General features: G+C 43.9%; 2 gene segments (V, D, J or C); one reads left to right on the forward strand and one right to left on the reverse strand.

The window, feature by feature from the left end:
• The first annotated feature begins 9,685 nt into the window (after nucleotides 1–9,685).
• LOC137348622 (T cell receptor alpha variable 38-1-like) lies at nucleotides 9,686–10,078 on the forward strand. The segment is given in 1 exon segment: nucleotides 9,686–10,078. A coding segment is annotated over 1 exon segment (393 nt).
• A 423-nt stretch (nucleotides 10,079–10,501) lies between these two features.
• Nucleotides 10,502–12,085, reverse strand: LOC137348624 (T cell receptor delta variable 1-like). The segment is given in 3 exon segments: nucleotides 10,502–10,630; nucleotides 11,505–11,839; nucleotides 11,952–12,085. Coding segments are annotated over 3 exon segments (510 nt in total).
• Between the last annotated feature and the right edge of the window lie 893 nt (nucleotides 12,086–12,978).

Below are 12,978 nucleotides of genomic sequence, written 5' to 3' on the forward strand. Positions count from 1 at the left end.
GGACTTCACATTAATAATTCCTCAGTTCATATGATTGGATTTATAATTCGGTAAGAATAGAAGTCTCTCGACCTCTCGAATCATCAAATACGGAGATCAAGCTACCTTCAGTAAATTCATGATGCAAAGCTGACTAATATTTTGCTATTGAAGTTTAATCTGTACGTTGAATTGAAACACCATATATATATAAACGAATTTCATTGCATATCAAACAATACCAGTCGGGAACGTTTGGAGTTGGGAAAAGAGCAAAGCCCTCTGTGCACTGCCTAATCACACACTGCCAGAGCAGGTACAGCATGGCTTAGATACAGAGTAAAGCTCCCTCTACACTGTCCCATCAAATACTCCCAGGACAGGTACAGCACGGGATAATAAACAGAGAGTTTCTGCCTGGATCGGGCCCGATGAGGCATGAAATGGTGAAAAAATAAATGCAATTCCAAGTAAACAGTAAGCATTATTTTATTATGTTAAAATAATGACCCTGATAAGGTACTTACACATTTTAATTACATTATTGTTGATTTTACTTTTATTGCACACGCCTCTGGAACCTCTCCTCACACCCCATGTCCAGTGAGTTCCTGCAGAGGCGCCTTATATCTTTGTTTCACTGTGTCTCACTGCACTCTAATGCACCACAGTGTCTGACAGCCGAGCCATGTTAACGGTGAGAGTGGTGCAGCCGTTCTCACTGTCCACAGATATTTTAAACCTTCCCTCAACTCTCTCACCTCTGAATGTGGAAATGAGACACTGGGGAGCTTGATTGGAGCACTGCCGGTACCAGAATACAAATGCTTTTTTGGTGAAAATAGCGTTGTGTTGAAGTGAAATGTTTTGTCCTTCGGTTCCTTGATGTACCAACATCTGGAATGTCTCCGAGTGACAAGGAACAGTTGTCAAAGCAGGATCAATAATTAACATAATGATGTATGTAAAGAGAATTAATACAGGCAAAATGGGCTAATCTACATATCTATCGATCGAACGATCTACCTACATTCCAGGCTATCCATCGATAATCTATCTATCTCGCTATGTATAAATTAATCGACCTCCCTCTCTCCTATATATTAATCTATCTCCCTCTCTCCAGTATATTAATCTATCTCCCTCTCTCCTGTATGTTAATCTATCTCCCTCTCTCCTGTATATTAATCTATCTCCCTCTCTCCAGTATATTAATCTATCTCCCTCTCTCCTATATATTAATCTATCTCCCTCACTCCAAATATATTAATCTATCTCCCTCTCTCCTGTATATTAATCTATCTCCCTCTCTCCTGTATGTTAATCTATCTCCCTCTTTCCTATATATTAATCTATCTCCCTCTCTCCAATATATTAATCTATCTCCCTCTCTCCTGTATATTAATCTATCCCCCTCTCTCCTATAGATTAATCTATCTCCTTCTCTCCGATATATTAATCTATCTCCCTCTCTCCGGTATATTAATCTATCTCCCTCTCTCCTGTATATTAATCTATCCCCTCTCTCTTGTGTATTAATCTACCTCCCTCTCTCTCTTGATCTATTTATCCATCTATTTCGGTGTGTGAGAGGCGTTGTTCAATGTCTATCTTTCTCTGTATGTTGTGCAACCAAACATAGAATATCTTGGCTAATCATGTTTCAATGCATTGTATCTGAAGTAACAGCTACAGGATGTTGTAACTGTATCCCGATGGAAGTTTAAACACGGGCCAGTAACATTTCTGAACATCGCCGGTATGTCTGAAGGACTGGGACGGGGTGGGGAAGGTTAACGGTGCAGCGGAGACACGGCAGCAAACAAGATATTGTGCAACTGGATCCGCTCTTTGCCTCACTGCGTCCCCATAGCACAGTGGTACAGTCCGGCGCCTTGGCTCGCGGTGCCATCTACAGAGATGGTGTTGGACTTCTTTACTCGGTCCAAGGACAGTGTGTAGCTTCCTTAGTCTCAGTTCCCTCTTATATGGAGCCGATAAATGTCGGTGCCGCTGTCACTGTTTGTCTGTACCAGGTGTTCCCAGCAGCAATGGAGAGCCGGCAGTCCAGTTCAGCCCGTTCCCCTTCCCGAGACACCACCTGCTCAGGGTGTAAGCTCGATCCTCACACTGAACTGCTGTGAACTAAACAAAATCACTCAACAACCACAAGGTATTAAGAAATTGGTGAAATAAGGCATCTGATCAGATAAATAAACTCACACAACATCAACAGCACCAGACCTCCAAATGGAAACAGGTTTTTGTGGAGGTTTCTGTTCATGATGGTGAAGATGGACAAAAGGCAGGTCAGTCAGGGTCTGATTTCCAGACTAGGACTTGCTGCCGAGTCCCAGATTCTCAATGGTGATGAGGGGGAGGAAAGGGGAGAGCTTTACATTCTCCTCGTACAGTGTGAGACTGATGGGCGACATTCACCACTCGACTATTATGGGCTGTTGCCACCAGACGTCATTCACAGCACCTCTCAGGGATTGGCTGTTTTTTTAAAAAGCTGGAACCATCACTGGGAATAATTTCTCTTCTTGCACTGAGTAGTGACCAATTAAATGGTTCAGGAAGATTTGATCTCTATCTATTTCTATCCCAAACATTCATCGTGGTCTGAAATCATAGAATTTTACAACATTGTTCCAAACCTTATTTATCTGAACCACTCAATCTTTCTCCTTACTTGCTCCTTTAAAAGAATATTAACTTCATATTTCCCCACTGTTGTTGATAGGACCCTCAACCGTGACCGGCCCATTTCCCATACCTCTGCCCTCAACCCTTCCCCTCCCTCCCAGGACCGTGACAGGGTTCCCCTTGTCCTCACTTTCCACCCCATCAGCCTCCATATCCAAAGGATCATCCTCCACCATTTCCGCTACCTCCAGCGTGATGTCACTACCAAACGCATCTTCCCCTGTCAGCATTCCGAAGGGATCGTTCCCTCCGCGACACCCTGGTCCACTCCTGCACTACCCCAACACCCTTGTCCCCATCCCATGGCACCTTCCCCTGTAATACCTGCCCATTTACCTCCTCTCTCCTCACTATCCCAGGCCCCAAACATTCCTTTCAGGTGAAGCAGCGATTAACTTGTACTTCTTTCAATGCAGTATACTGTATTCGCTGCTCACAATGTGGTCTCCTCTACCTTGGAGACCAAGCGCAGACTGGGTGACCGTTTTGCGGAACACCCCCGCCCGGTCCGCAAGCAGGACCCTGAGCTTCCGGTTGCTTGCCATTTCAACACTCCCCCCTGTTCTCATGCTCACATCTCTGTCCTGGGATTGCTGCAGTGTTCCAGTGAACATCAACTCAAGCTTGAGGAACAGCATCTCATCTACCGATTAGGCACACTACAGCCTGCCGGACTGAACATTGAGTTCAATAATTTCAGAGCATGACAGCCCCCCACTTTACTTTCATTTTTAGTTGTTTTTTCTTTTTTCTTCTTTTTTTTTACATTTTTTACAACCCTTTTTTTTTGCATTTAATTCATTTCATCTTAGTTTGTTCAGTTTGCTTACCCACTGTTTTTTTTTTCATGTTTGCACTTGCTGCTGTTCAATATTCAGTCCGTTAACACCTATTCTGTACAAATACTTTGTCTTTCAACACACCATTAACATATTGTTTGCCTTTGCTCCATGACCTTTTGGTCAGCTATGTGGCCTTGTCCTATCTGCACCTTCTCCTTTGTTATCTCTTGCCCCACCCCCACCTCACTTGCTTATAACCTGTGACATTTTTAATATTTGTCAGTTCCGAAGAAGGGTCACTAACCCGAAATGTTAGCTCTGCTTCTCTTCCACAGATGCTGCCAGACCTGCTGAGTGGTTCCAGCATTTCGTGTTTTTATTTCATCTTTCCTTCCCTTGTTTGTTCACTTTATATTTAGCGTGATGTCCCTATGCTCTCTGGTCACTATGGATTTATTGTACAAAACAAACAGAAGCGGGAACTTCTAATTGTCCTTTAAATCCGACATCAATGTGGAAACTCCAGACCGGACAGGCGCGCCGCCTGGTGGTGACGTCTGCTAACTGCGTGTTTGCCAAATTTAACAAACAATATACTCGCTCCCGAAATCATCTGCAATTTTTCGATTTGCTCTATTGTGGAGAAATGTTTACTGCAGGGATAAATTAATCCACCACTGATGTGAATATTGTAGTAACTTCCATATCATTTATGTGATTTGACCTGACGCTAACTAAGAAAAAAACGCCAAAGTATTTTTTGCCAATTACGTTTAAAGTCGTATAATAAAATCAAAATACTGCGGATGCTGGAAATCTGAAATAAAAACAGAAAAGACAGAAGATACTCAACAGGTCCGGCAGCATCTGTGGACAGAGAAACAGAGACCTGAACCGCTAACTGGGTTTCTCTCTCCACAGATGCTGCCACACCTGCCGAGTATTTCCAGCACATTCTGTTTTATTTTTTATATTTTCAACTCGTTCTCGGGATGTTGCTGTCGCTTTAATTGGCCATCCCTACCTACCCCTGCTGACTATCTAAACCTCCTTAACTGAGATTTTAACCAATGCAACCCATTATATTTTATGCATCCTGGTGAGTCACTGTTGGCGGGTAACCCCAGATACTTTGGAATTCGCACAAATGTTCCCATCTTCACCATTAACGTTATACAACAATATTGCAATTCTTATTTTCTACTGTAAATGGAGGCTCGAGAGGGTGAGGATGGAAGTGCTGAACTCGATGATTGAGAAGTATTCGAGTTATTGAACAGGATGAGCCACCGTTTGCCACAATGTACATCTTCCCACAGTAATATGGCCCGGTGTCCGGAAATGTTATAACTTTTCTTTCTGTCAAGAAAAATTCTGAACCTTCCGTTCATGTCGGTTATTATGCCCTGATAGACGGAGATTATAAATTTCTACGCCCGGTCCGGTAACTGTCGTAGTCCAAACATTGTGTCTGGTGGTGTTATCGCACCGGATTTGAACCGCTTGTCCCTATCACCGCCGTCACCAGATCGGTTTGGGACATCCCGTCCTCTCCACGGACCCCTGTTAATAGAAGACAAACATGGAAAACTCGCAATTGCTTTAATTTCCTACCCAGCCGTCTTAATTCAGAATAGCCTCATGAGAATAAAACGGTGAATGTCCCATTTGGATGTCTTGTATTTGAGGATATTGATTTTGAAACCACAATAATATCAATTGTCTCAGAATCCGCCAGCATCGTTGAATAAGTAGCTTTACCTTGTTTAATTTGCCAGCGCCTGACGCCAGCGCCGCCACCAGTTAGAGCTTTGTTCTTCAGCATCCAATAGTCAGACAGCTCACATATTTCTCACCGACACGCCCGATATTCGGGCTGTTGGACATTGTAAACGTCAAAAGTTATTGGTGTCTATTCACTCTGGCAGGGTAGTCAGTTCCTCGCCATGTGTCAGCAGCCAACCTTTCAGCCTCTTGGACTCTGTGTTGAAATCTGATGCAGACAAAGTGGACAGAGGCCTCCTTTCCTGGTGGGGCTGACTAGAGTGAGCAGTGTGTCGGATCGTTTGCCTTATAAGGCAATTGGGCGACCGAATACAGAGAGAAATGAGCATTAGCCGTCCCTTCGAATTGATTCACCCACTCGAGAGAAAAAATGCAATTGTTTGTAGCAAATGAAACATAATGTAGAAACGTGAAAAAGATTGTACAAAAATAGTGATAATGAAGAACATACAAAACTGTTGAGTGGTGTTGCAATAGCTACGGATGAATTTGAAAGAGCGGCGAGAGTCTGGAGGCCTCAAATTTACAGGGAATGCAGTGGAGAACACGTGGGATACTCGCCAGAATCAGGGGTCTCTTTGCAGGGGATGTTCACATTGACAGTGTCACGGGATATAATGTCTGTTCACGCTGTTTGTAGCATTGATCTGTACAGTAAACAAACAGCACATGTGGGAGGAAATTACATCAAGAATAATGTACATATTGAAAATGATACAACTGCACTTCTCTGAAAGAACCGTGCTACTGCCAGGCTTGAAAAAGGATTTGAAGCGTTATTATTTAGCTGCAAATACCTTCACCACTCAGTTGTGGTTAAACTATGAGGGTGAAAGCAGATGTTGGATGACATAGATAAATCTCAACTAATTGCGAATTCTAATTCTCAATGGCAAATGTTTTTATTTCGAAACTGTCAACATGACGTGACTAGCTCATTTGCAGTCAAGTAATATGTGAAATTATTATAGTGTTAGTGAAGGTATAACATTAATTAATACAAATCCAGGAGTTAAGATCAAGTTCTTGTTAATTTATATAAAAAGCAATGTTAGTCAGTATTCATTGAGTTAACAATGGTGGTGGGACACAGCGGCCTGTCAGCGCCATCTGGTGACAGGATTTAAAGAATCCTCTTTGAGCGGATCTCACCGACACTGTTCACTATTTGTGTTCTCTCTGTTTCCATTTCCGGGTTTGATTCAGGGTGACGCGCTGATGCTCTGACGCATGAATTTTCGTCCCACCCTCCATCACTGCTGAGCCTGAAGCTCCCTCCTCCTTCACTTTGTGATCACAAGTCCCAGAGACCCGCGGGCACAGTGTCCTGGCGTTGGGTTCACTTTGACACAAAACAGCGCTGCCTTCTCCAGGAGCCTCTCTCCGCCTGGATCTGCCGACAGTTACTTTACACAAGTGGATAGGATCCAACATGAAGCTGAGCTTCACTTTAGTTATTATCTCCCTGGATTTCTTACTCTGCCCTCTGCGTGAGTGTGGTTAATATTGTCAGGAATATTTTACCCTTCATATATATATATAATATTGTATTCTGTTCTGTTGTATTTTATTGTGCTATGTTATTTTGCATTGTGTTGTGTCATATGAATTATGTATTATATCTGCATATTCTTCTCAGATGCCGCTGGTAATGAAGAGGTATCACAGTCTCCTGAGTCAGTGGTTGTTACCGAGGGAGACACTGCATCGTTGAACTGTTCCACCACAGTAGCAGGACGGATCCTACAATGGTACAGACAATACCCGGATAGAACCATGCAGCACCTGGCGAGCGGTAGCAGTGATCAGGACAGGATCACTGCTCGGTTTATTTCAGCAGAGAAGCGCAGTTCTCTGACTGTGAGGGGTGCTCGAGTGACAGACACCGCCACCTATTTTTGTGCAGTGGAGGCACAGTGTAGCAAAGATCAGCAGGGATCGTACAAAAACCTGCCGGGGTCTGGTCCTGACCCCGTGTAGCCTGTGCAGTTAACAGAGCACCGGCAGTTTTATAACACATCTTATTTTGCGTCGAACTCTAAACCAGACTCCATGCATTCCCTGTATTCCTTACTCATAATAATAATCGTGCTGCTGTGTTTAAATGGTCACTGTCTGTCTCATGCGTCACATTCAATACCAAGCATAGACACATATTGTGTTTTGTTACAGAACGAATGATGCAGACTCTGTTCCAGGACCGTCTGAGTCAACAGTTGCGAAAAAACAGACTGTAATGCCCGGCTACAGTTATCCCACATCTGATCGCTTACTTTACCTCTATCGGTGCATAAATATTCCGGCAAAGTTCTAAGATATTTATTGAACCGGTATAACTGGGGGCATGGAGATAACTCCCAAGATTTCCCAGACTAGTTCTCTGTTGATTGAGTCAAGGACAAAGAAGCAAATATAACTGTTCGAATTAAATCTGACAGTGTTTGTTCTCCATGGACCTGGCATCAAACTAGCCCTTAAACTAGCACTTAACGGAGCTGAAAATAGTCGCTGAGGTTTGTGTACGGGGTCATGGCTTTTATCTGACGCTGTGCCTCACTGCACAGTAATAGACCGCTCCGTCCTCCACACTCAGGCTGCTTATATTGAGGTAACCGTTCTTTTTAGACTTGTCAGCAGCCGCCAGATATCGCCCTGAGATTTCGTTTTCCTTAATTGCTACTAGTTTGCTAATAATCCAGCTTGGAGGCTGTGCAGGTTTCTGCCAATACCATTGCATACTTTCAATAACCTGAGCTGTATATTCGCAATCTAACTGCACCGAACCGCCTTCTGACACGGTCATTGTCACCGGAGATTGAGTTACTGGATCTGCACATAGTCCACCTGTGAAGGAAGAGGAATATAAAACAGCAGGTTAAACAGAATCGATCTAAACTTGCGTCTATCTGTATAAGTATGTGTAACCTTTCATCTCCCCAGCTAATTACATTCAATCCCAGTGCAAACTCTTTGCATCAATCTGCTAACCTGCCTTGATTATTCTAATCCAGTACTTACTGTCCAACACAGCCGTCAGTATTATCAGAAGCATGTCTGACTGAATCCCTCGCAGTGAATTGGAATGGAATGAGCCAGAGATTGAGAAGGGGAGAGAGGTAACCTGGGACCTGTTGAACTCACACACTGCAGGGGGCGGCCCCATTGTGACCTCACTCAGGCAGCGATCCCGATTGGCTTTTGGCGCTGGCATCACGTGACTTCGTAATTTCCCCATGTTTGAGTTTGCGCCCTCTATTGGCGGATTCTGTTCAATACGGTTTAGAATGGGGCCATTCTAGGATTTGAGGTTCATTGATTTACGTATCAAAACAGATATCAGACATTGCCTCCCAGAAACCTAAATTGCAGCTGATTAGACCCAATATTAACCACAAAGTAAAAATGGTTGTTTAAGACATCAGCAAGAATTCTGTGTCTACTTCTGGGCACCACGAATTTGAAAAAAAGGTCAAGACATTGGAGAAGATGTGGCGGACATACACCAGAATGGTACCAGGCACGAAGGACTTTTATGGGAACAGACAAAAGACACAGAGATTGTCCTCCTTATATCAAAGTTCAAGGAGAAACTTATTTGAATTTCTCAGAACTATAAGTGGTTTTGATCGAGTAGATCACACGAAACTGTTTCCCTTAGCAGAAAATTCGATAATCCAAGCACCCAGATTTAAGAGAACTGATAAAAAGACAGGGAGCAATGAGATTTATTTCTTACACTGGGTTTAATTAAAATCTAGAATGCACGGCCTAAAAGGGAGGTGGAAAACGATTCAATAGTAACTTTCAAAAGGGAACTGTACATGACATGAAAAAGAAAAAAATGCGGCCTTTGTGGGAAATGTGGGGAGTGAAAGATGAATTGGAGAGTTCTTTCAAACAAGCACAGGTACGATAGGCCGTATGGCCTCATTCCGTGCTCTAAGCTTCTATTATTCCAGTCCCTTCATGCCCTTCCCACTATGTTTGTTGCCTGTCAATTGAACACTGAGCAGGTGCCAGATGGCCACAGAATTCTGGAGATTCAACCGTCGCTATTTCCGCTCCATCAGTTCCGATTGCAGCTGAGTGTCGCCGCACACTTCGCACAATTTTGAGTCAGCGGTATCCCCGCCCACAGCTTCCATTTGCTGCTCTCACTCTGACCCAATTGTGTTATTGGAGGGATTGCTGCCGCTGGTCAATTCTTGTCATTGGTTGGATCAGCAGTGCAGTGGGACGGGGATCTGTATTTCTGCTCCACCAGAGAATTTCCAGCACTGCAGAGATACAGATTCAGGAAGTATCATGGGGAACTGTCTCTCACCGCTTCTCATCATTATATCACTTCTCAGTAAGTATCTCCTTCCCAGTAAAAGTCCATTCTCTCCCAGACTGCTGTAACCCAGATGTTATCGTTGGTACAATAATAGATGGTGATGACTTTTATGTTAATCAATATGAGACCAATTCTGATTGGTGATATTACTATTTTTATGTTAGAATGGAGCCACCAAGACACAGTAGAACAGACGGTTGCTGAAATAACGGTTGAAGAGGGATGTAACGTCACACTAACCTGCACCTTGAAAACAAGTGATTCCAACCCTTATGTGTACTGGTACAGTCAGCACCCCGAACAGCCTCCACACTACATGCTTCATGTTATTGGAGGGGATATATACAGGAACACCGACATCACTGTTCGGTTCTCGGCTACGTTCAATAAAACTGACAAGATTACCGAACTAACAATCAGCAATGCCCTGATCTCAGACACTGCTGTGTATTTCTGTGCCATGGAGCCCACACTGCTGCAGAGATAAGGCGGATCCCGTACAAAAACCACACTGAGCTTTCTACTTACCGCTCAGCAGAGGGCGCTCTCACGCCGATAAACAGAGGCAGTAACTCAGCGTCTGCAGTGAGAATCAGGGAGATTCTTAAAACTGCAACAAAGCACAACCCTCAACAACAGGCGAGATCTACATGCGCAATTATCTCACTTTGTGACTGTAAATTGCATTCATCATAAAAATGAGCTTTAAAAATCGATGACTGCTGCCTTTATTCACCTTTTGTCTTTCGATGCCCTTTCCCGACCTACTTATTCCTTATCACAGCCTGTTTCCACTCCTGACCCAGCATTGTGTGCATTTCCTTCTTCCTGTGTTTGGTTTACAGATATAACACTCTGCTAAATCTCCGGAGGTTTATTCAGAACCACTCCGGCCCAGCTGCCCATAGATTCAACGCTGGCTTAAACCGACTTCACTCATGGAGATTTTGCTTATTATTGCATAACATAATAATCCTGAAAGTCCGGTCCCGAGCCTGCATTCGCCCACTACGTCATGAATGTGAAAGTGCCGCAGCTCCTATAGAAAGGCAAAGTTGTATAATTTTCGAAAGAGACAACATTGTTTAATTCCGTTCCTTACAAGTGGCTACTCCAAGTGACAGCACTGCCTGCGGCAGCCCCGCCCACAGTTTCCATTGCTGCTGTCTCTCTGACCCGCCGCCCATACCCTGTGCAGTTGGAGATATTGCTACTGTTGTTCCCTGTCTGACCCTTGACATTCCCGGTCTCCACTTTTCCCCCATAATCGTTTAAACTTCCCTTTTCCGGTCTTCAGTTTAGCAACATAAATTATTCGCTTTTGCTCGGCGTATTACTCGAGAACTGCTGCAGCTCAGCTTCCTATGAGCATGCACTGTCACGTAAGGACACTCAATAAACAAGAGCGTCTCACACCCTGTCCACCGACATCTGAATGTTTCTTAGAATATTCACCAGGGGGCAGCAGATCACCGTATTCGCGATGTTTCCATTCACTGACATCCAGCTCACCACGTACTGGTCTCACAGCACCACTGGGGACACTAGGAAGTGAGGTGAAAGAATCCTGAGACTCGACAGCAGATTATTGAGGGTGGGGATTAGAACTGGTCTCTTCACGTATGTTTCTGTGCTGGATCTGCCTCTCTGATTGGATTCTGCAGTTTGTTTTCTCGGCCTTTCCTGGAAACAGTTATCGAGTCATAGAGAGATACAGCACTGAAACAGGCCCGTCGGCCTGACCAACAACCAACCATGGGTGGCAGTTTGATCCGAGGTTAATTTGGTTTCCTCCCAGTGTGTGTTTGAGCGCCTGACAGCGCGCTGCACATTGTGGCTGCATCTGCCCGCGATTCTACAAAACCCCAAACAGACAGGAGCTCACACCCACAGTCCCAAGACAGTTTTTGTACAGGGGTGAGACTGCTTTCCATCACTGTGAGTCTGAGAGCGCAGTAATACACGGCAGCATCAGTCAGCTGCAGACTCGAGATGGTTAAACTGGTGAATTTAGTCGCGGTTTGGAGCTCAGCAGTGAAACGGGTTTTAGCAAAATCTGCTTCGCCTTCACCAGTAATTGAATGTTTCCACAGTATAAACTCGGGCTGTGTATCTGGGTGTTGCCGGTACCAGTATAAGCTATAGCTGCTCATTGTGGCATCATAGGTGCAGTTGAAAGTCGCCGCTTCTCCTTGTGTCTTAACAACTGAGGACAGGAGCTGAATGATAGAATCTCCATTAATAAAATCTGAAAAACATGTTTTAACAGGAAAAGTTCAAACCAAGGCTGTTTAAAATTCAGAGTTAAAACATGTTTGTGAAATGAGAGAAAAGATTAAATGTGTTTTGTCCACAATTACCTGTCAAAAATGCTCCCCACACAACACAGATGCTGAGTAGCTGCATTGTCGCTGTCCACTCTGTAAAAGGGGAGTTGGATATTTGAAGACACCCGTTCTAATCCCCACCCTCAATAATCTGCTGTCATGTCTCAGGATTCTCTCACCTCACTTCCTTGTGTCTCCAGTGGTGCTGTGGGAGCGGCAGGCGGTAAACTGGCTTCCGGTGAATGGAATCACCCGAGCTGGGCGACTGTGTCACTGTCCTTATATGGGGAATGGTTCCGCTGTTAGAGACGTGGGGCGGGGACTGAAACTCTTGTCTGGTTATTGTAACCAGAAACATGGGATTGTTACTGGATTTGGATCATTCTGGCGTTAATTCTTCTTCTCTAATTCCAGCATCTTCACTATCAGCAGACTGGTAACTGTGACTCGAGTGAGATTTCCCTCACCAATCAATTAACTTGTGAATTAACAATGATTACTTATTTTATCAGAGTGATTTATAGATCTCTCACATTAAAACGATGATCTCTGCTTGTTACTGAACAAACAACTGAACAGACATAAAAAGAATAAACTCTCACTCTTATTTGAAAAGTGTTTCCAGCACTGTGGTTTACATTTAACATGATGCTTGCATCCTTCTTCTTGAATTCCAACACTATTTTTGTTCGTAATTGTTAAATATATCATTCATAATCTTCAGACTTTGGATTTGCGATGAACGACAATAGAGGGAACGGCGCATTGGTGTTTTTAAGCAATTCGCCGCTCATCGGTTGAAAGTGGCGGTAGGAGAGCGCGGGGAATGGGTTCAAAGCCTTCAAGATGAGGTGTAGGGGAGTTCTCATTAACAAGAACCCAACACCAGCAGGACACGAAAAACTGTTGTCACGACTTTCACCCAGAATATAAAAAGGAGTGGAGCAGAAAAAGAAACTAAATACAGGTGGTTTCGCTTGCTCTTTCCCTCCTTTAACATTGATCTCCACTAAGGGTACAGCGAGTGATTTCAGAAATCAAAAACAGGGTCGCTGTCATT

The sequence above is a fragment of the Heterodontus francisci genome, chromosome 34 (assembly GCF_036365525.1).
Source record: "Heterodontus francisci isolate sHetFra1 chromosome 34, sHetFra1.hap1, whole genome shotgun sequence".
NCBI classification, from domain to species: Eukaryota; Metazoa; Chordata; class Chondrichthyes; order Heterodontiformes; family Heterodontidae; genus Heterodontus; species Heterodontus francisci.